At 46.5% G+C, this 24481-nt stretch overlaps 1 protein-coding gene across 2 annotated transcripts in view; it reads right to left on the minus strand.

Moving 5' to 3' along the window:
* Positions 1 to 24481, minus strand: part of MAEA (macrophage erythroblast attacher, E3 ubiquitin ligase) — a 33068-nt gene that overhangs the window by 4438 nt on the left and 4149 nt on the right. For both annotated transcript variants that reach the window (XM_077344036.1, XM_077344035.1), the window contains exons 2-8: positions 19046 to 19228; positions 16198 to 16401; positions 12321 to 12443; positions 8740 to 8816; positions 4064 to 4172; positions 3589 to 3722; positions 884 to 1079 (exon numbers count right to left, since the gene is read on the minus strand). In XM_077344036.1, coding sequence (XP_077200151.1) covers positions 884 to 1079; positions 3589 to 3722; positions 4064 to 4172; positions 8740 to 8816; positions 12321 to 12443; positions 16198 to 16401; positions 19046 to 19228 — 1026 coding nt within the window. The remainder of the gene's footprint in view (positions 1 to 883; positions 1080 to 3588; positions 3723 to 4063; positions 4173 to 8739; positions 8817 to 12320; positions 12444 to 16197; positions 16402 to 19045; positions 19229 to 24481) is intronic.

The following is a 24481-nucleotide window of genomic DNA, read 5'->3' on the forward strand; positions in this document are numbered from 1 at the left end:
AGGGCTTCATAGAACTGGTCAACTTCAACTTAAAACTTACTCTCTCTAAAGCACTTTGGGCTGATCCTGCGTTGAGCAGGGGGTTGGACTAGATGGCCTGTATGGCCCCCTCCAACTCTATGATTCTGTGATTCTGTGAAAGCACTTAAAAGATGAGAGCAATATTACTTCTGCTGCTAATGGGCTCCTATTTATTGTTTACTATTGATTGTTTACTATTTTTATTATACAGTAACTGAGATATTAATATTTCATTGTAAGCAACCTTGGCAAGATATAAGCAGCTTAAATAAAACACATGAATTACAGAATATCAAGAACTGGAATATCAAGAACTGGAAAAGACAATCCACTTTATGCCAAAAGCACTGTGGCCAATATCTGCGTACCCTTTTTGTAATCATACTATGACACTGGCACAATTTCAGTGCAGTTTTAACTTTGACAGTTCTGCTTTTGCTACAACCCTCGGCAGCGACCAGAAAGAAACGGCTTCAATCTGCGTCCTTCACTGAAAGTGTGTGATATCTTTGCTGGCCCCAAATGGGAGTCAAGTCACATCAGTACAGAATCAACACCATTTGCATTTTCTAGGCTTCTGCACAGCCAGGAGGAGGGCGGCTAGGAGAGGACAGCCAGCATAGTGTGGCCACACAACATATCAGCTGTCTCGAGAGACTTTTTCGGCCAGTACACCAAGGGAAGCCATAAATCTAGCCTTAACCCATCCACAAAAGTCTCTTTGCGAGGTTCATTCATTTAGAGTATTAATAAAACTGCCATCCCACCCAAAAAATCATCAAATAAGGTTTTACTCCAAAGCCAACTTCCTGAGGGTACCCAACATCAGCAGGCACCTCTGACTCTGGAGGAGAGAACTTACATTGTAGCCATACACATATCCGTTTGGAAGCATCATGGGAGGGTTGTTTTCGTTCATCACATCTCCTGAAATCTTGCAGACCAGCCGGGAGTTGGCACAGTGTGCCATGGGCAGAGGCTGAGCCAGCTTGTTCAGGGACTTGCTACACACAGGGCAGTCAGGGTTTTTTGAGCTGCCGTCTTCTTTATAACATTGTCTATTGAAATGCAAGTTAAAGGACAACATTTATACAATTAAATGATTTAAATGATACCCCTTACGCAGAGCTCAGTGGCTGAGTACAACAACAGACTCTGCAGCAGCACATCAAGGGCAGCCCATTTCACTTCTCTTATGTAATTCCAGGGGTGCTTCTCTGAGCATGCTCACATGACCAGCAGCTGCGCGGATAATAGATCATCAAGACTTTCTCAAAGTCAGGTCATATGTATAAAATATAGGAGGGTTTGAAATATTTATCTGGTCATTATGAAGAAACTCATTTTAAAAGACCTATGAAAAAGCTAACTTTTAAACCTAAATCTGCAAAGTGACAGTCCACTGTAGGAAATGTGTCGGGCACAATTACGGGCATGCATTCCGATCTTCCCAAGCCAAAACTATATCAGGAAAAAATTGTGTTTTTGGTTTCCCAAATGTATCCAGGTTTTCTCATGGAAAGAAACTGGGGGGGGGGGAATCAGATAGAATCTTGGATATATTTGGGAATTTCAGGTAGCTACAAAGGACTGCACAATAGGATGGATGAGACTTGGCAGTAGTATGTGTAAAAAGGATCTGGGGGTCATAGTACAATATACACTGAACATGAGTCAGCAGTGTGACTCGGTAGCTAAAAAGGCAAACAGGATATTGGGCTGCATTAAAAGAAGCATAGTGTCCGGATCACGTGAAGTGATGTTACTGCTTTACTCTGCTCCAGTAAGACCTCACTTGGAGTGGTGTGTTCAGTTTTGGACACCACAACTGAAAAAAGATGTTCAGAAACTGGAACGTGTCCAGAGGAGGGCTACGAAGATGGTGAAGGGTTTGGAGACCAAGACATATGAGAAAAGGTTTAAGGCGCTTGGTCTGTTTAGCCTGGAGAGTAGATGACTAAGAGGTGAAATGATAACCATCTTCAAATACTTGAGGGGCTGTTATAGAGAAGATGGAGCAAAGTTGTTTTTTGTTGCCCCAGGGGGTCAGACCAGAACCAATGGATTGAAATAAATTCAAAAGAATGTTCAGCTAAACATCCGGAAGAAGATCCTGACAGTTACAGGGGTTCCTTGGGAGGTGGAGAGTTTGCCTTCTTTGGAAGTTTTTAAGCAGAGGCTAGATAGTCATGTGACAGAAATGCTGATTTTATGAACTTAGGCAGATGGTGACTGGGTGGGCAGGAGGGGATCTGCCAGTGTTTGCCTCTTGTGGCCCTTCCTTGCATACCCAGGTAATTGCTAATTTCCACTGTGGCATGACAGATGAATTTCCTCCAGGCTGGATTCTGGAGATTTGTGATGGTGGTGGGAATCACTTGAGCATGACATTGGGGTCACTGTGGGTGAGCAGGTAATTGTGAGTTCCTGCCTTGTGCGGAGGGTTGGACTAGATGACCCTGGAGGTCCCTTCCAGCGTTATAATTCTAGTATATTCTATAATAATTGGGGAAATGAAAGCTCCCTGGTGGTGTGGCTCTGCACTGCCCTCTACTGTTGCCCAGGGGAAACTGAGTGGTAAGCAGAGGAAGATGGCCAGGATCAGATGTGCTCACAGGGAGACCATCGCTCCCGTAGACACAGTTTTCTCCAGTGGCTGGTTTTAAACTGGGCTGCGGGAAAAGCCAAGGCAGCCCCAGGGTGACGCTGATACTTTTTACTAGCAGTTTTCATTTCGAGTCTGTTGAATCCAAAAAATTTGGAGATTTCTGGAAAATCCCAGATCTGAATATCTTGCCTTACTTGGTTCCACAATTTTTCAAAATTGCCAATTTCCCCCAAAATCACATTTAAAAAACCTGCCTACCTGTAATCCCCACTGGCCTGACCTGGATAGTCTAGGCTAGCGGTCCCCAACCTTTTTAAGGTTGAGGACCACCTCCGGAGGTGGTGAAGAGCCGGCGGCCCGGGCACCGCGCATGCGCGTTAGCGCCCCTGAAGTGAAAACGTGCATGTGCGGCAGCTCTGTGCATGCACATTTTCACCACCAGGGGGCGCTATTGCACATGCGCGGGAGCTCCGCGCATGCGCGTTTGTGCCCGCCAGCATGCCAGTGGCCACGCCTGCATTTCCCCCCCCAGCTCTCACAGCAGAAAACTAGCTGGGCCGCAAGTGAAGCAGCCGCTTCTCTCGCGGCCTGGTGAGCTTCTCTCTGCGGGGGGGGGGGGGAGAGGCAGGCGTGGCGGCCTGTCACCGAGGCCTTCACAGCCCACTAGTGGACCGCGGACCAGGGGTTGACGACCCCGGGTCTAGGCTAGTCAACTCATGAGATCTCAGCGGCTCAGCCCAGGCTGGTCCATGGATGGGAGACCAAGGAAGGAAAGGCCAGGGCTGCGATGCAGAGGTAGGCCAGGGTTAGCCAGCCTCGATCCATCTCTTGCCTTGAAATCCCTGTGGGGTCTCAATAGGTCAGCTAGGACCCTCCAGTTACAACCACCCAGATTCACACCTCATTTTCCCCCCAAAAGCCAAACGTTTGGCAGTTTGCGGTGCTGTCTGCAAGGATACGGTGTTTTTATAGCCGAGAGCCCAGCCTGGAGTGTTATAGTGAAGACCGAATTGTTCCCCAGCTGATGCAACCTATAGTTATCATATCTAAATTGCTGGATGAGCATCCTCCATCGGGCAGGGTCCAGAAGATCCTGTTGGAAAACAAAAAATGCAGCCTCTTGAATAGACCAAAGCAGGAATATAAATTTTTAGCCACATTCATGTACTTGACTTTAGTGCTCTTCACAAAAATATGAACAAGATAAACCATACAATTAACGGTGCAGCATTGTACAACCTGCACTCTGGCCTCTTCATTACAGAGAACTCACCACTACCCAGGCTTCTTTCAGTGTTCTGAGTTTTCCACAAGCAATATCAAGAAGAAGAGGAGTTGTTTTTTATAAGGGGCATCAGAATAAGCTCCCATCAGTGTATGGACCAAAGCCACGAATGTTTGCCCATTCCTTCAGCCAATTAAAAGGAACCATACCTTGTAAGGAGAGATGTGGGTGTCGGAAGGAAAGGCCAGCATCCCCATCACTTGTCGGACTTCATCCAGCTGACTGCCTTCCGCCTGGCTGAAATGTTTCCTCGCATGTCTGGAAGTCAGAAAGCAGCATGAGCCCACATCTGTGCCCACTTGGCCGGCATTTTAAGGCACTCTACATGCAATACACAACCCAACACTTCAACACAACAACTGTAAATCAAGGAAGTTCCTCCCTTCTGGGTCCTGATACTTTCTTAGCCATGAAGCTTCTTCCGAAGGGCAAACATCCACTACACCAGGCACTTCTCAGTGGCATGAAGCCCACCTTTTCCACGCTAACTGCAAGGTCTGAGAGTATGCATGTGTCATTCCCCTCCCCCCAACCTTGCACACATTCATTGTACCCTCCCATAACAAACATTACCTATGTTGCTGCATTGTGTTCATTGGCACCAGTGTGTGTGTGTGTGTGTGTGTGTGTGTGTGAGGAACAGCAGTGGAAAGATAACAAAGTCCTGTCAAGTCCATTGCATCAATTTAATATGGAACACACACTGTCGAATTCTAAGCACAAAGTCACTCACCCTGTAAACTGAATGTTATCCCAATTTTGTGTCCCACAAAATTTGTTGTTCCTATTCTTTGACTCTTTGTGTTTTCAAAATTTGTTTTTTAGTATTTGTGTATTGCACTCCAAAAATCCCAGACAGCAAAACTGTAGTACTCCACGCAATCACTGTCCTCCCAAGCCCCTCTCATACAGGAGGCTGACGGACAAACAGGCCTCTTCATTGCTGAACAGATGACAAACCTATTTATTGCCAGGGGGGTGCAGGTCTCGCTGAGAAAATACAGCTGGAGAACTCAACAGAAATTTGAGGGGCTTTTCTTTCCCTTTTTTCCCCTCTGCTGTGGCTGCTATGTGTGAGGACAGTAGTTGTGAGTAAGTGGGTGTTTTGTAGCCTGCTGGAGAACGGATTCTGTTCTTTTATTTGTGGCTGATTGAGGAAGCATATTGCTGGAGACGGATTGCAGAATAGGGATTATAAAACCCACCGGGGACCACTCAACACCTTTTACTGAGGCCTGGTGGGGGGGGGGTAGTTTACTCCTCTACTCTCAACCACTGCCCTAAAGCTCTCTGATCGCTATGGTAATGTTTAAACATCCCTTCAAAATAAGATACAGACACACCACAACAATGAAGTGTGTTGTAAAGGGCTGAGGGGGATGAAGTAAAGGGCCGGGGGGGGGGAGAAGGCGTCCTTCGGGGCCCACCTCCAATTAGTCGAAGGACCACGTGTGGTCCGCGGCCCACAGGTTGGGGATCGCTACTGTACTGTAACCCTGTGAAATCAAAAGCTCCTCCTTGTCAGAGACAAGAACTTTGTCGCAAGCCGAAAGTTTCTTGGCATGGGGATCAGCCTAAAAGATAAAGAATCTAATGAAGGAATCTATTTGGAAGGTGATGGTGGACTCTCAAGGCCCAGATCCAGTCACCTGCAAGAATTGTGCCATGTTCGTTTTCTTCCCAGAAGACAGGATGGACTACATTTGTCATAAGTTTGAAATTATAGTGCTATTGGAAAATTACAGGCCTGGAAAAAAGGATTAAAACCATACGTAATCAAGGGAGAAGAGGTATTCATTGGCAGGAGTTGTGTGAATTTGCATAGAAATGGAGAGACCAGTCCAAAGGAAAATGGGTGTGGGGGTGACTCTATTATAGAGCTTCCAACATGAGCCTGAAGGTGTTGAACAAGATGGCCCCTAGAGCCATTGGAGATCATGAACTGATTCCAGGCCCTTGGAGGGAGATAGAAGCAGCAACAAGGGCAGAGGAGGAACCATATGAAACCAAGGATGGAATGAAGGCATGGGGAGAGGGACAATTGCAGTGGAAGAAAAAGGGAAGTGTTGGTCCTTGATGACTCTGCTGAGTGGTATTGAATGCCACATGTCTACGTCTTACCCCATAGACCAAGAGGTATGTTGCTTCCCAGGGACCAAGATCCCAGATATTAAGGCCTGCATGCCAAAACCCACGGATCATTATCCATTTACGATGGTCTGTATGGAAACTAACCGCATAGCCATGAACACAATTGCATGTATTAAGGCTAACTAATGAAAATCTTGTGAGGCAGCTGAAACAAATGGGGGCCCAAGTAGCATACTCCTTGATCTTTCTTGTCAGGGGAGCAGAAGGCAATGGAGGTGAACCGCTGGCTGGTTTATTGGTGCCAGCAGGTGGGATTTGGATTCTGGAACCCCTAGATAGGTTTTCTAGAAGAAGGGCCACAATGGACTTCACTTATTAAAGTTGGGGGAGAATGTGTTCAGCAAGAACCTGGGGAGATTCATCAGGACAACATTAAACTGACGCCACAACGGGAAGGAGGTGTCCCACACAGGGATTCTAATTTAGGAAAACAAGCAGCAGTGGCTAGCCTGAGAAGGCCAGGTCAAATGAAAGCAAGGGTAAGGGGCTTCAGGTGCCTATAACATCTGAATGAAGGGCAATAAGAAGAAAAAGCTTGAGGTTCACATGTAGAAAGAGAGATGATTTAGTAGATATTACAGAAACTTGGTAGAATGATTCCCATGGCAGGAATGCAGTAGTGGATGGATATGAGTGGTTTAAAAAAAGCAGAAAAGAATGAAGATCAGGTGGAACGGCATTGTATGTGAGGAGAGGGCCTGCCTGTCAAGAAATAGCAGACAAGGAGAGCGACAATCCTGTAGAAATTATCTGGGTCACGAGTATAATGGCTGGCATCTGCTAGAGACCACTGACCGGGGTGAGGACGTGGATACTGCCCCATGTTGTGCAACACTAGGCCAGTTAACCACAAATCCTTGACCCTGCAAACATATTTTGCAGAACATGGGGTTGACTAGGAGTGTATGAACAAGACCTGGGTGAGGGAGAGCGAAATGCAAACACTGGCACATCCCTTCCTCCCTACCCCCTCACAATCTAAGTTCATTAAAATGAGCATTTCTGTTAGATGGCTATCTAGCCTATGCTTCAAAACTTCCAAGGAAGCAGAACCCACCACCTCCCAAGGAAGTCTGTTCCACAGAGAAACCACTTGGTCATGAACTTTCGATTGGGCCTTCCAATTGAGCCCTCACCTGGGAGTTCTAGCCAGTCGGGAGGTGCTTTGCGCCTCCTGCCCCCCCCCCCCAGACACAAACATGGAGCATCAGCCACAAGCTGGTAAGCTGTGGCCTCCGTGGGGGTGAGGGGCCTGGGGAGGGCTTCGCCAGGCCTGCAGATCGCACCCGCCGCCTTGCAGAGCCGGTGGGTGCGCTCTGCGGGCCCAGGGAAAGCTTTGGTGAGGGGGAGGGAGCTGGGGACGGCTTCCCGAGTCCGCGGAGTGCACCCGCTGCCTCCCTGGGGTGATGGGTGTGCTTGGCGCCAAAGGGCGGGCCTTTCAAAGCCCGTTCTTATGAACGGGCTTAGAAACCTAGTTTTAAATAAAACTCTTAACTGGAAAAGGATCTGACATCTGACCCACAAAATTTCCTTATGCTACAAGAGACAAAGTCTCTCTCAAACGGTTTGTCCAGCACTGACCTGATGGGTCATCTGCAGCTATGTTCAGCTAATGAGGCAAATTCCTCCAACACTGAGCTCAATACAGGCCCCTATACTGGGTGCAAATCAGGAAATTCATCACAGTTCAAGTCTGCCGTCATACACCTGAGATTACTGGCTTTCATTTGAAGTGACAAGCCTCATTTGACTGGGCCTATTTTACCTTCCTTAAATCCTGGGGCTGGGTTCTCTTACATGCTACAGTATGCTCTTATTACTGGGATTTCATCTGGAGCTCTTGGCCAAGAACTGATTATGCACGGGACTAGAAATCTGGGATGGCGGCAGCAAGGCAGCCCCAGTTATGCACCCTGCTGCCGCCATCCCAGCCCTGGCCCGGCACAGCACCCCGGAAGACTCGCAGAAAGGGAACGTGGAATCTTCCATGTTCCCTTGGATGCCGCGAGTGCCAGCAGGAGTTGGGTCGGGCCAGCCCCATGCATAAGCGGAAGACCTCAACCTATGGTGTCCCTAGAGGGACACTGCACGCCCCTCTCGGCTCTGTGGAGCCAACAGTGGAGTCTCCCCACCCCCACCATGATGGGAGAGTGGCCTGTCACTCCCCACCATTGTGCGGTGGAGGCCCTATTCCCCCCACTCACCTCCTCATCGTCGCTACCTTCAGGCAGCGAGTCAGGCTTTCCAGCCCCGGCATCCCGTGCGTGCGCGCGCACCTGCTCTACACCAGGGCAATCCGCATACACTGGGGGATTCCTCCCCCATGAGTACATAGGAAGCGCCAGGGCATCTGTCCCGGCACAATGCCCCGCGTGGCTGGTGCCGTGCATAATAGGTCAAGGAGGAGCTACTTCTTCATGTAACAGAACTCCAGTGGCAAAGCAAACTTACTACTGAGTCACTGTGACATTCAAGGCAAGTTAAAAACAATGTTTTTATTTTCATGACAATGAGTCATGAAATTTTACACACAGTACCCTAAAGCATTCAACAGCAGTAAAGATGACAAGATTCCTCTGCAGAGACAGATCTTCTGCTGCTCAAACTATTATTTTTAAAAAGTGATATACAACAGCATTCAAGAAATTGCTTGGTAAGCATTCCATTTTCATACCTCACAGCATCCAGCCTCTTGTTCTGTCGAATAAGTTCAATGAACTCCTGAATCCTTAGGCTGAACTCCAGACAACTCTGAGAGGAAAGACAAGACAGATTCTCAGATGTGGCCACAGCAGCCTGGCACAGAGAACAGCTGTAACCTCTGTATACTGGTCTACTACCTGGCCTGACTTTTACCACTTTGCTTCCAAGAGGTTTGGAACAAGGAATTGGTGTGACACAAATCAGTAATAAAATTCTTAATCAAAACTGAGCATCTGAGACTTGGCAGAGAGGGGCAGTATATAAGCTGAATGAATAAATAATAATAAGAGATAAAAATAAAATTTAACAATCCATTCCTACACTATTTATTTGTACAGTATTCCAAACTTAATTCCTATAGAAATGCCTCTTCATATTCCATTGAGAACTATTTGACAAAAAGGAAGACCCTTCTGAATGCCAGCTTGGGCCCTTATTTTGCCCTGCACAACAACAGCTCACTAGAAACTGCTCTGCTCAAGACAGCCCAAGGCCTTGCCTCATTTGGTAGCCCCAGACATGGAGCTTTATTGAATGGAGACAACCCTGTGGAGTTCAGACCCTTTCGGCTTCTTCTACTTCAGAGTCAAGCTCTTTAGAACAGGGCTTCTTAAACCTTTTCTACTCGGGATCCCTTCTCGCCCAAGAAATTTGTATGTAACCCCAAGTTAGGTATACGGCCTCTTGTGGCGCAGAGTGGTAAAGCTGCAGACATGCTGTCTGAACCTCTGCCCATGAGGCTGGGAGTTCAATCCCAGCAGCCGGCTCAAGGTTGACTCAGCCTTCCATCCTTCCGAGGTCGGTAAAATGAGTACCCAGCTTGCTAGGGGGTAAACGGCAATGACTGGGGAAGGCACTGGCAAACCACCCCATATTGAGTCTGCCAAGAAAACGTTGGAGGGCGTCACCCCAAGGGTCAGACATGACTCGGTGCTTGCACAGGGGATACCTTTACCTTTAAGTTAGGTATATTTATTTATATTTATATACCGCCGCTCCTAGCAAAGCAGGCTTGTGGTGGTTTACCTATATTGAATTTTAAAAAAACACCATACATTGTAAAACATAAAAACAATCTACCAATAGAGCCCCTAGTCCTAATTAATAATAAAATTCAAATCACTAAAAGATAGCGTAAAATATGACCCCATAATGAATGACAGGTATTCAAATCAAATCACAGATATACAAATCTGATCAGGGCCCTGCCTGAACTCCCACAATTCCACGGGGCCTGCAAAAGGGAGCTCCTCCAGCAGGCATTTCCTTGAGACTGACCAGCCCAGTGACATCTGCGAGTCCCCCCTCAGACCCCTCCTCCATGGCCTACGCCAGCCTGGCCTCTCTGGGGGTTTATCTAAGTTGTGGTTCGTGTTATATTATTGTTGATCAAAACCACTGAAATTATGTTAATTTAGAACCACTGTTGATTATTATTGATGTTATTTCTGACGATGTTATATACTTAGGCCGTTCCATGTAATACCCCCACAATGTTGTATGCAAACCGGCCTGAGCCATATGGGAGACAGTATAAAAATCTGATGGACAGATAGATAACAAGTATACAAATCAAACATTTACTGACAATATATCATAAAGAAATTTATTTTAAAACAATTCTTTGGTATACATATAATTTTACCATTTATTAAGACTAACACAAATTTGCATTGGGCGTGCTTGTTTATTTTACATAAAGAATTAAATCATGGCCAGAAATTTCCTGTTTGAGGGGCATTTTTGGTTAATTAATTAATTAATTTTAATTGGATTTTTATACCGCCCATTCTTTATGTCTCTGGGCAAGTTACATGGAACATTATAGCAATCTATAACATTACACAATTTTCAACAGAATGTCAAAATAATCTATCAGCAACAGTTACAACACAACATGAATAACAACAACACTGGGGAGATCAAATTGTTCAGTCATGGATGGGCATCTCGGGAGGGGGGGGCAGCAGGTGTTCTGAGTCGGTCGGCCTCAACCAAATGCCTGACGGAGGAGCTCCCTTTTGCAGGCCCTGTGGAACTGTGGAAGTTCGGGCAGGGCTTTTATTTCTTCAGTGACCTTTTTCCACCAGGTGGGGGCCAGGACCAAGAAGGCTCTGGCCCTTGCTGAGATCTGATGTGCTTCTCTGGGGACAGGGATCTGCAGCCAGTAAGGGCCACTAAGGGGACCAAGACCCACCCAGGGTTCAGCCTTCAGGGGAAGACTGGAGACATCTTGGAATGGTTCTTCCTGGTAATGGCAGAGGCTAAGGAAGGGAAAGATAAATAATGCAGATAAATTACTGGCTGGGTTGTTGGTGTCATCAGGAAAGATTTGGGGGTTTGCTACCACGATGAGGCTCTTCTATTGGGAGTTGTTTGCACTTCACAATGGTGGGGGGAAAAGTCTATATGAACAGTCTTGTGGACCTGCTGAGGAGAGCTTTAAACTAAGTCTAATGGAGCCTAGTTCAAGGCTTTGCTCGGCTGACATATGGGGCACCAATTAGTATAATGGACAACTTGGGCAGTCTAGAAAAGGTCCAGTCTAAATTTCTGGGGGCAATTTTGGCTGTACCAAACAACATCTCAAATGCAGCTGTTAGGATCGAGACAGGAATGGTCCAGGCTTTCGATAGCTACCTTTATATTCCGGTTCAAATTGTTTTTCCAACATCAAGGTCTTGCAAATTTAATTGTAACAGAATTTGAATCTCTTCTCTATCTAGCTAAATCTCAGATGCAAAGGCAAATATACAACCTCCTTTTAAGATATGAAACTGAAACAGAGCAAATTGAAAACTGTATGAAGTGGATGCAGAACCTAAACCACAATATCACGAAGGATATGTGGGAGCAGATTTGGGAGAAAAACAAAAGTTACAAAATGCCAAATGTTAAGAGTAAATTGGTATAAAATGTTTTACAAATCTGTTCCACAATATTTCTGGAAAGGCCTTGGAGGAGGAGCGTGTCTCATGGCTTAAGTGCCACTCAGAGATAACACCCACTCAGGGTGGCTGTCCCGCCCCTGAGTGCCTCCTCCTCCAACCGGCTTGCCTGTCTGTCTGCCCAGTGGCCAGCCAATCGCCTTCCGTCCCCCACCCCTGACTAACCCCTCCTCCTTCCACCTCCCTCTGAGGCTCGGAGGCTGCAGATGCCTGCCTTTTGAGAGCTGCCCCTGCCTACAGTATTTCCCGGTCTCCAGTCTAGCGCCCGTTGTCAGCTTTACTGCTGTTGGCCCCTAGTGGTATATAACATCAAAAGGGATAAGCAGGATGGCAAATGCTGGAGATGTCATGAAAATGTGGGCTCTTTTTTCCCGCATATAGTGGAATTGTAAAAATCCTGGATAAATCCTAGAAAAATCCTAGAAAAAATGCTGAATGTAAAATTTCCTATGTACACTGATATTGTTATTAAATGTAGAGTATAAGCTATTTTTAAAGCTACATACTTATTTCTATACATTCACCAGAACTCAAGCATGAGACTTTTGCCCCATCAATTAAGCAGACAAAATAAAATTCAATTCAATTTTAAAAGCTTCTGTACCTTCATCTTCCTGAGCCTGGACTTGTTATCGTGACACCAAGCTAAGCAAGTCATTGTTTCTTGCCTTTCCAAGGATTCTTCTACTTCTTTGGCAGTCAAAAACATTTCAATATTTACCAAGTCCTTGTGAGAGAGAGAGAGAGAGAATTACTGACCCATGGATCTAAACAATTTTATCCACAGCTTTCATTAAGACACTCAATATGATCTTGGGGGGGGGGCATGCTGCTATCCATATTTAGACACTCCAAAATTTGTTTTTAAAGCACCCGGAGACCATGAAGTCATCTCTCTTTAGAAAAGAATTGCTCTCCAGTGTGCATAAGAATAACAGGACTGTAAAAACAAGCCATGGTAAGTCCCAGCGGTCTGACTGCCAAGGGGCACCTGCAAATTTCCCTTTGGCACCCAGTATTTTTGGCACTGTTTCTCTTGTAGTGTCTCTTGGCAATCTTCAGGAGTTCAAAACTATCATTCCATTGCAGTATGACACAGAAATGCACGTGGATGAAACTTTTGTCACTACCTGCTTACACATCTTAACTTTACCCCATTCAGTGGTGGGAGAGAACTTATTCCATAAGCAGAAATCCTTTGGCTGGCATCCACAAAGCAAAGGATAAGCAAGCCCTGGCTCTGATCACCAGCCACTGACGGCAAGGAGTGTGGAGAAGACGATGCAGGAGGGGTGCCCAGGCAGAAGCCATTCTTTCCAAAGGAGGGCCTACACTAAACTGCTTTTCTGGCAGACGGTCTGAATCCACTTCAAAGCCTAACTTTCATCTCACTGACCAGCATACAAAGGGGAAGTGGGGAACACATTACTCCAGATTATTAGAGGAGGAAGAGGAGCTGGGGTTGTACCCAAAGAAGTCTCAAAGTGGCCTTCCCTTCCTCCCCCCACAACAGACCCCCTGTGAGGTAGATGGGGCCGAGAGAGCTCTGTGAGAACTGTGACTGGCCCAAGGTCCCTGAGCTGGCTGCATAAGGAGGAGTAGAGAATTAAACCCAGTTCTCCAGATTAGAGGCCCTCACATGTAACCATGAGACCACAATGGCTCTCAAGTGGAAAGTATCAGAGTGTGACCCCGTCCCTGCTAAGGGCAGCCCATTCTACCAACACACCACTCCAAGGCCTTGTTCTGGCAGCCGTGGAGCCACGGTATACATTGCTGGCCTCCTCCGCCTCTGCTGTCCCTCGTCCGTCCCTCACAGGACGCTCCAGAGCGGTCACAACGCACATTCAACCTCCCCCCGCCCTACTGCAATTTGAGACTGGAGCCAATAAGGCTCGACCCCAGGGGGGGAGCATCTTCCTTTCAGCCTTTCCTGCCGCTCCTTTGACAATCAGTGGAATTACTCTAAGACAGCAAAAAGAAGAATCCAGTTCCAGCTGCTGCACTGCTTTTCAAATCAGCTATTACTAGTTGATAAGTGATCTAAATGTTGCTGTTTGCAGTCGTTTCATTGGCCATTTGAATGCTGGCTGCTCCAACAGAGACTCACAGGCTCCATCAATTTCTTCAACCAACAGATCAGGGAAGGCTGTGGGGCTGCTCAGGGGCAGCTGCACAACTAAGGCAAGTGTCAAAGAGGCCTAAGGGGGGAAATTAAAGCTTTTTTTCCTTGTTTAAAAAGTTTAACAAAATCGACATCACATTACAACAAAATATAACGATTGCAACAAGAACTGGCTAAGAATCCAGAAGTTCCTCAGAGAGCAGTTCCTCAGTGGAAGAGGCTTCCAAGGAAGGTAGTGAGTACTCAATTTTTGGAAGTTTTTAAGAAGACACCAGATAGCCATGTGACAAGAAATGCTGATTTCATGAACTGTCATAGAGAAGATGGAGCAAAGTTGTTTTTTGTTGCCCCAGAGGGTCGGACCAGAACCAATGGGTTGAAATTAATTCAAAAGAATTTTCAGCTAAACATCCGGAAGAAGATCCTGACAGTTACAGGGGTTCCTTGGGAGGTGGTGGGTTCTCTTTCTTTGGAAGTTTTTAAGCAGAGGTTAGATAGTCATGTGACAGAAATGCTGATTTTATGAACTTAGGCAGATGGTGAGTGGGTGGGCAGGAAGGGATGTCCCAGGGTTTGTCTCTTGTGGCCCTTCCTTGCATATCCAGGAATTGCTGATCACCACTGTGGGATGGTAGATGAATTCCCTCCAGGCCAGGCTGCATTCTGGAGACTTTTAGTGTGGGGGGGGGGGGGGGGAATCACTTGGGCATGAGACTGGGGTCTCAGTGGGTGGGTGGGCAGGTAGTTGTGAGTTCCCGCCTTGTGCAGGGGGTTGGACTAGATGACCCTGGATATCCCTTCCAACACTATAATTCTAAGACAGTCCAGGGCCCAGAGGCCATGGCAGCCATGTTCTAAAATTATTCTTCTTTGCACATAAAATAATTTATTTCTACTGAAGTAAAACACCAGGAACCTTATAAAATGGCGCACAAAACAACAAGACCAATTTAACTGGCTCTCCAGACAGGTACGTAACAGCAGACTCTCATGTATGCACATCACTGTGTACACAAGCAAACTAGAGAAGAAGATGCTGGTAACATCCTGCACATTCCCCCTTCTGCAAGTTGAACTTATTATTGTGAGGGTCTTCTTCCCTTTGCACATTCCCTGGTTGTGACTAGTCCTCAAAAAAATTCCTGACAGTTATAGTGGTTCCTCAAGCCCTAGGAGGAAAGGCTGAGGGACTTGGGAATGTTCAGCCTAGAGAAGAAAATCTTAAGAGAGGACAGGATGGCTCTCTTGAAGTATTTGAAAGGTGGTCACTTAGAGGAGGGCAGGGAAAGGTTACTATTGGCAGCAGAGGATATGACCCACAATAATGGGTTTAAACTAAGTGGAGAACAATATTGGCTAGATATGAGGAAAATAATTTTCACAGTCATAGTTCAGCAGTGGAATCAACTGCCTCAGTAAGTGATGAGCTGCCCCTCGCTGGCCGTCTTCAAGCAGTGGCTGGACAGATTCTTATCCTGCCTTGATCAGGGGGTGGGAAAGGGCCTGCATGGCCCTTTCCCACTCTCAAATTCTATGGGTCTAGTTCAGCAGTGGAAGGGGCTGCCTAAGGAGGTGGGGAGCTCCCCCTTCAAGTAGTGGCTGGTCAGATCCTTCTCCTGGATGCTTGAGGCTGATCCTGAATTGGGTTGGACTAGGCGGCTTGTATGGCCCCTTCCAACTCTAGGATTCTATGATCCTATTAACAGGCTCCTTGTGAGGCGGCAAGTTATCCTTCTTTGAGGCTTTTAAGCGGAGGCTGGATAGCCACCTGACAGAAATCCTGATTCTGTGAACTTAGGCAGATGATGAGTGGGTGAGCAGAAGGGATTGTGTCTGAGCTTGGCTCTTGTGGCCCTTTCTTGGATGCCCAGGGAAACGTCGATCACCACTTTGGAATCAGCAACTTTTATCCAGGCCAGACTGGCCAGGCATTCTGGTTGTTTTCTTGTTGTTTTGGGGGGGACATCTGGGCATGGAATTGGAGTCACTGTGTGTGGGCAGGTAGTTGTGAGTTTTCTGCATTGTGCAAGGGGCTGTACTAGATGACCCTGGAAGTACCTTCACCATGATTCGATGATTCTATATTTACCTCGCCATATGTGAAGTATCCAGCTGATACTTCTCCCACTAAAAAGAGAAGAGCTGCCCTACCAAGAGAAATGTTCTGCCAAGTACAGGACATGAAGCTAGAATTCAATGCCCTGGCCAGACATAATCTAGCCAATGCCAGTCACCCCCCCCAAAAAAAAAAGAAAAGAAAAAAGAAAAAATTACCCTGAGGAGTGGGCCTCAGCCCTCCAAATAATTACCAGGCATGCCAATCTTTTCCCAAGTACTTCCCCATGCAAATACCAACCTCAATTCCACTTTGCCTGGCTAGTTTCACAGCCGTGTTGTAATAGCCACACCGTAAGAGATGTTCAACCATCATGCGATCCATGCGTTTTTTCTTCCACATATTTGCGGCAGCTGGTTGATCGCTACTATGCTCTTTAAGATGCTCGATCCTGCGTTTGCATAGCTTCGCACTCTCATCCTCAGCCTGGATTGATTCCACTGCCTAGAAAGAGAGGGAGGGAGAGAACAGACACCTGTGCAGTCAGAAGTTAGAACAGGGTCCTAGCCCTCAGTTTCAAGCAGCTCAAATGTATTATTTTGCAGTTTGATTTTCTTCTTTCTTCTTCTTGCCACTTTACCCACAGTTCCTTGCAATAAAAGAGAAGAGTCAATCGTCAGGCATCAGATGCACCCATTTTTAACAAGGAGTCGAGGCCTCTGACAGAGCATTTCACTTGACATTTTGATGTCCTAAATATTGTATCTTTTAAAAGATCTCTTCCAGAGCCACTCCAATCTGCAAGTCAGTCAGAGAAGTCAGAGCTCGACTTCATGGACCTAACCTAAACACGTAAGAATGCCCAGCTCTATCCTGAATTATAAACCACAGTTAGTGCAGCAAAATCTATAAAAAACATTAAATGGACTGTGTTTCTCCGTAAAATTTCCAAACACTTCTGGATTTGCTCTTCCTGTACAAGGCTGTTCCTGCTTTGAACTCTCAGCTAAATCACCCCTACACAGATGCACCTGCATAAAGCTACTGTACCAGGGCACTGAAAGGAAGTGGGCTGTCACTCAAGAAGAAACCAAAGCACGGGATATCTGAAAACCAGGAACTTCCTTCTTTACTTGATTTAGCATCTCCTGAGAATAAAATGCTTGCTATGTCAAATCTTCCTGGGGCATTTTCTTTCTGGCCATGCCTATTCTAGGATGCCCAACATTTACGCACCATCTTTTTGAGGCTCACAGCGGGTCCCCAGAAGTTGCCCTAAGATCCAGTGAACAGAATTTGCTCAGGATTCCTGGCCCAAAAGAAGTAAAACTGGCCTTAACCAGGGCCAGAGCTTTTCCAGTCTCCGTAGAGGAATCAGGGTCCTCCCAGACCTTCATTAATTCTGGAGGGCCTGCAAGACAGACCTGTTTTCCGCCAGACATATTGTTGAGGCCAGGAAATTATCAGGAAATCAACACCAAGGAAACGCTGGCCTCCCTGCTCGCCAAAAATCAGTGCTCCATCCACAGAACATCAATCAGCAAACAGAAACTGGTTCCTTCTTTGAAAGGCTTTTAAGCAGGTGGTTTAAATAAATTAAGGGCGGACTATAGAAATAAAATGATTATATTATTGTAAATCCTGCTCAACAGATCTCACTCTGTAAAAATGGAGGACTCCAGGAAGAGGAAGAAAAGAAACCCCCTTTGTAGTTGCCCTGGAATGCTTCCCCTTGAAGATTTTTAAGCATGTGAACTTTAAAGTGCTTCTTGCACACATTTTACTTCTTGGTCACTGAATTAACGTCAGAGTCTATGTTCACCCGATGCATACACCAACTCTCGACAAAAGATTATGTAAACGGCAGTAAACTCTAAAGTGTTACTGCATTGCTGATTCTCCCCCATACGCTTTAGCCAGCTGCCTGGAAGCAGTGACGAGGGGCTCAAATCTAAAGCTCAATCCTTCAAAGACGGAGATTCTGTAGCTGGGCAGGAAAGGTCCAAGGGAGGAAGCACGTCAGCCCAACCTGGACAGTGTGCAGCTATCAGTCCACCAGGAACCTGGGCATCATCCTGGATGCTTCCCGCTCCATGAAGGCTCAAATCACAATAGTGCGACTGGCCTTCTACCATCTTCGCCAAGCCAAAATACTACAACCCTACTTGGCCCTGGAATACCTACACACAGTGATCCACACAATGCTCACCTCTAGGCTACAGGTGCAACTCGCTTTATGCAGGCCTACCCTTAACTTTAATCCGGAAACTGCAACTAGTCCAGAATGCAGTGGCCAGGGTCCTCAAAGGAACACCATGGAGGTTGGTTCTTATATGCCACTTTTCTCTACCCCAAGGAGTCTCAAAGCGGCTTACATTCGCCTTGCCTTCCTCTCCCCACAACAGACACCCTGTGAGGGAGGAAAGGCTGAGAGAGCCCTGATATTACTGAAGAAGAAGAAGAGTTGGTTCTTATATGCTGCTTTTCTCTACCCGAAGGAGTCTCAGAGCAGTTTCCAATCGCCTTCCCTTTCCTCTCCCCACAACAGACACCCTGTGGGGTGGGTGAGGCTGAGAGAGCCCTAATATCACTGCTCGATCAGAACAGTTTTCTCAGTGCTGTGGAGAGCCCAAGGTCACCCAGCTGGCTGCATGTGGAGGAAGAGTGTGGAATCAAACCAGGCTCTCCAGATCAGAAGTCCGCACTCCTTACCACTGCACCAAACTGGCTCTCAAACCTCTGCAAGAGTACTTGACAGAGGAGCCACCCACCGCTCCCATCACTCATGTGATGTACAAATCTGCGGGCCCTGCTCATTTCACCTGTCAATCAAGCCTGATTAAACTGAAGACAGACTTATCTTCAATGCTAGGGAAGCCACTGTACACTTATTATTTCACAAAACAAGTCTTCTGTATTTACCTCCACTATATTTGGAAAAGTCAGGGCTTTTTCCCCTTTGAATTAATGACTGGTAACTACACAAAGGCTAGAATCCAGAGGAAAAGCTGATTGGATCAAATCCATTATACATACTAGAGTCAGAGAAGCGAGATACCTACATATGGCTTGCTTTCATTCCTAAAACTTAATAAAAAGTAACCTTCGAAAGCCAAAGCACTAACATGAGGTAGTAGTGCCAGCTTACCTTTCGTTTCAAAACACTGAGCTTTTCAACTACTCCATCAAGGAGACTAACCACGGAATCCACCGCTGGACAGCTGCTCAGCGTCTTCTCTAGCTCGGCTACGACCATAGTGACGTGGCTAGTCTCTCTATCAATGTTCTTCTGAGCTGCCCGGAATCGTTTGTTCAGTGTTTCGTACGGCACCTTTTGAGGAAAGAAACACAATCTATAAGTATTTGTATGGAACCATCTGCTTTCTTTGTAGATTTCTTATAATTAATAAATTAAATACTTTCTCCACAAGTTTTTGCCACTTTGAAGTTCTGTGCCTGTTCCAAACTAATCTCTATTGTTTCCTAAAATCTAGGATATAGGACCTCAAATAGTTGCTTTTATACACCTTGATCTCACTAAACATTTCCAACTATCAATGCCCTGCTGAATTCCCAATAAACAGACTCTCTGGTGAAAATAATTCTTTTTATTGAAGAAATAAACAAAACAAGGAAAAGGTTGCTGAAACGGAATTCTGCATAAGCCAACACACCTATAAGGCTATCCCAAATCCCTCCATGCCACCCTTCTTGATATGCAAATGCGACATGCAAATCTTCAATGCAATAGATGACCCCTAGAACATTCCACCCACCCAAGGTCAGAGAGGTAGTAGAAGATTCAGCATAGTCTGAAAATTCAGAGTGGAAACACACCTCCCCCGGTTTAAAAAAGCAATATAGGCTAACAATCATCCCCCAGCAAGCACCCAAAATGAGGCCCAAGTTCAGATCAAACAAAACCATTGTGATGCTGGGGGAGCACCAGTTGGTTGGTCAGTAGGCAGGTTTGTTTGTTTGTTCATTTACATTTGTGTACCACCCTCCCCTAAGGCTCGGTGCAGTTCACATGGAACGTAAAGGAACTATAAATTGAACTAATTTTTTTATCAAATAGAAATAACTGCAATGGTGATGATAATAAGAGAATAACAATTTAACAGATAGCAATTAAACAGGTACATGGTTGTTCAATTCACGTGCATGGATTCCTGGGAGGAAGATTCAGGGGCCCAGTGGGTGTTGTTGGTTCAGGTTAACCTCAACCAAATGCCTGGTGGGGGTTCTCCCTTTTGCAGGCCGTGTGGAATTGCTTTAGTTCCATTAGGGCCCTGATCTCCTTCAGGAGCCAACCCCCCAGGAATCCTTTGGCACACAAAACACCAAGTGCTATAACTCAAATGTTCCCATGCCACAAGCCACCAAAAGTAATTAAACATATTGCCCAAGACATTCCAAGACCATGGTCCCAGCCGTCCAAGGTCAAGAGATAGCCAGGAGGCTCAGAGGAATTGCTTTGGAAATGTACTGTGTGCATTCTCGGGGTTGGAATGTTAAGAAAACAAAGTTCATAAACTGTTTCCCAGCAGGCACCAAAAGCATAGGCCTAATAAACTGGTCAAGCATAGTTAATACATGAATGAAATTACACAGCAATTACATAAAAAGAGCACATCTTTAAACAGCCCCGTGGCGCGGAGCGCCACGGACTGAATAAAGCAGTAAGGGCACTGTGGGAGGAGTTAGGGCGGGCCCTGTCCACGATAAAAACTCGGAGGGGCCAATCAGGAGCCGCAAAGCGGCTCCTGATTGGCCCCTCCAAGTGTCCATCCCGCCCGAAGCAAGCAATGCTTCCCATTCCCCATTGCCTGCTTCACCCGCACAGACAGCCACGGGTGAGTGGTCGGCCGCGCCGCCTTCTCCCGGCCGGCGAAGCGGCCTCGGGGCGTCGTAGACGCCGTGAGGCCGCTCCGCCGGCCGGGAGAAGGCTTGGGAGAGCCTTGGGGGGCGGGTGGGCCTGGCCGCCTTCTCTCGGCCGGCGGAGCAGCCTCGCCGCGTCAAGCCCCAGCACAACGGAGCCCCCTGCATCGGAATACACGCCGCCTCTATCAAGAAAATGGCCGCCAGCCAGAAGACGCCGCAACCGGTAAGCCACCTTTTACTCTGCCCCAGCCTCCTAGCGCCCATTGTATTTAGGATACAGTGGGCTTTTTACTAGTCATTAATATCACTTTAAACAAATATAAAAGAAACACACCCATGCCTCCATACAGATTGGTGCAACACAGAATACAAAATAATAAAACATCATGACAAGAACATGTGACAGCAGGGTCCTGACAACAGACTAAGACATGATAGGAGAATAATGTATCAATACAGAGATCATGGCATGAATAGGTGAACTAGAGAACAGTTCAAGACAGTGCAGGATTCTCAGGATACTGTGTTAAATTTTTGGATTGCAGAAGGGGCATTCACATGAAAAATATCAATCCATTCATTTTCAGGATCAGAAAAATGCTACCAGGCTATGAGGAAGTGCAGACAACCTGAAAGGGTCCTGGAGTCAATTATTTGAGCAACTTCATAATACGTGTTCTGATCAATCATGATGGGCACTAGTTCTTAGAATCAAACAGTTGGAAGGAACCTCCAGGGTCTTCTAGTCTAGTATCCCTGCACAATGCAGGAACTCAAAACTACCTGCCTACCCATAATGACCCCAGTTTCATGCCCAAGTGATTCCCCCCCCCCACACACACACACCAAAAATCTCCAGAATCCAGCCTGACCTGAAGGAAATCCACCTACCATTCCAGAGTGGTGATCAGCAATCCCCTGGGTATGCAAGGAAGGGCCACAAGAGTCAAACACTGGCACATCCCTTCCTGCTCACCCAGTCACCATCTGCCTAAGTTCATAAAATCAGCATTTAATGAACTCTATCTTCTCATTCAACTCTCTATCTTCTAGGGTAGCTACTCCTCCCAATTCAGTGTCATCTACAAATTTAATGAGGAGTCCCCCTACCCCCTCGTCCAGATAACTGGTGAAAATGTCATCGGGGTGACAAGCACACCAGCAGAATCCCAGCCAGCCACCCCCTCCCAAGAGTACACGTTCAAAAATGCTTGACGCCTGGATAAGGTAACTCAAGAGATGGAATCAGAGTTGACCTCAACTCCACATTCCCCTGGCCTAGCCTGCATGTCCCACAAAGAAACCAGGAAAGCAGAACTATGTCAGACTCATCCAGCCAGGTCAGCCTAATGGCCCTGGATGAAATCATGAGGGGAACCCCCCAACCCCCTAGTTTCTGATCTGTCATGCAGCAGCATATTAAGGACAAAGGAGCAAACCCAGGTGCCTACCGGCTGGAAGGCAAGCTTGAGTTTTTCCAATGAGAAAAAAATTTCGATGCAATATTTTTCTCCCCTAGAATGGGGAAAATGCTTCTTAAAATAATGTCTCTCATACTTGAAAAGTACAATATATATAAAATTGAGGACTTTCTCAATTTCCCCAATGGAGAAACCAGGACATTTGGGGGAATACTGAAGAAGCCTCCTACAACAGTTCCTCTGCCATGACATGAAAAGCATTTAACTTGTTCCAAATGGGACCAGGGGGTTGAGTGGACACTACAGTCTCCATTAATGAAACACTGTACAATCTGAAGACATATTTTGGAAAAGAAATGGAATGAGGAATTTATTTTTATTTTCAATTGGATTTATGTAACTGCCTCTCCTGGCATTGTTGGCTTGAGGCTGTTTACATCATATTATTAACATTTCATTTTATAATTCCATACACTCCATATATTACCTCTAACCAGTATAATCACAGTTAAAACAATAATGAGATATGGAATGATGCCATAGAACAAATGACCAGCACATCAATACATTTGTGGGATCCAAAGCCTGGACACGCACTCGGTGAAATGGAACCTCCTCCTCTAAGCTGAAGGCTCCAGGGAGGCTTCAAGGTTGGCTTAGAGGAGGAAGTGGGGAACTCAGCTCAACCAATGTCAAAAGCATGTAACCACACATTTTAACATACATTTGCATTTATGCATTTGGGCCAAGGTTGACTCAGCCTTCCATCCTTCCAAGGTCAGTAAAATGAGTACCCAGCTTGCTGGGGGGTAGATTGGTAATGACTGGGGAAGGCACTGGCAAACCACCCCGTATTGAGTCTGCCATGAAAATGCTAGAGGGCGTCACCCCAACGGTCAGACATGACTCGGTGCTTGCACAGGGGATACCTTTACCTTTTTACCTTGGTTTATGTAGCATTTTTAGGAAAAGCGGGAAAAGACTGGATAGTTAGGATAGAAAAGGGGGTGAATTAGTCTTTGCAAAGATTCTGAGATGCATAGTTCATTACACTTCTCATAAAGAGATTTTCTTTTAATGAAATCCACTGAGGAAAAATCGACTGGAATCTCATACATTGTAGACTCCCTTTTAGGGTGCTAAACTTTTTGTTGTTCGCATCACCATGTCTGACAGCAAAAAGGAGGAGCAGAAAGACCCTAATGACAGGAGGGCAATCAAGGGGACCTGTGTGGCAAATGTTTTGACCAGCAGCCTGACAGTGGACACCCTATCTTGGAAGATGCAGCTTGGATCCACAAGCCACCGGTTTTCCAACACTGCACTAACTGACCCAGCTGATGTTGACCTGAGGGGGAGAAGTGCCCTTGCAACCCTCAGAAGGTGGAGTGGGTTGTGGAAGCGCTAAGCCGCTCTCGCCCTTGGAGCCCAGTGGTCTAGAGAAAATTGAGGGCCATTTTTATGGGACCCCTGAAAAACTGTCCTACTTTATCATGCAGGTGGCCCCTTTAATGGAGGAGCACAGAGGAATACTTGAGACCAAGGTCTGCTGCGTGGGGTCCCACATGGAGGGGGAGGTAGCAGAGTGGCTGGTGGGATTCTCACAACATGGAGGCAGCCATGGAGAATTCTGATGTCTTCATGCAAGCGCAGCGGGAGCGCTTGGAAGATCTAGTGGACTGGGCCTACGCGCAGCTGGGATGCATAAAGCAAGGCACCTGGGGACTATGCTGGGGAGTTCCGCTGGATGGCCAGCAAGGTCCACAAATGGTCCAAGACTAAAAGGTAAAAGGTAAAGGTATCTCCTGTGCAAGCACAGGGTCATGTCTGACCCTTGGGGTGAAGCCCTCCAGCGTTTTCATGGCAGACTCAATACGGGGTGGTTTGCCAGTGCCTTCCCCAGTCATTACCATTTACCCCCCAGCAAGCTGGATACTCGTTTTACCAACCTCGGAAGGATGAAAGGCTGAGTCAACCTTGAGCCGGCTGCTGGGACTGAACTCCCAGCCTCTTGGACAGAGCTTCAGACAGCATGTCTGCTGCCTTACCACTCTGCGCCACAAGAGGCTCTGTGGTCCAAGACTACTAAGGCCCAATTTTTCCAATCCAGTATAAACCCAGAGATCCCTATTGTACAAAGAACCACAGACTCTGATGGAATGGATACGTTTGACAGGCAAGATCAAGAAGGTGAAGATTGGCAGGCAACACATGGCCAGCATGAGCAAGCCAGTGGGGAGCCTAGCACTCAACTCAATGGAATACTGTCTCCCGTTAGG

This window comes from Paroedura picta, chromosome 6 (assembly GCF_049243985.1).
Source record: "Paroedura picta isolate Pp20150507F chromosome 6, Ppicta_v3.0, whole genome shotgun sequence".
NCBI lineage: Eukaryota > Metazoa > Chordata > Lepidosauria > Squamata > Gekkonidae > Paroedura > Paroedura picta.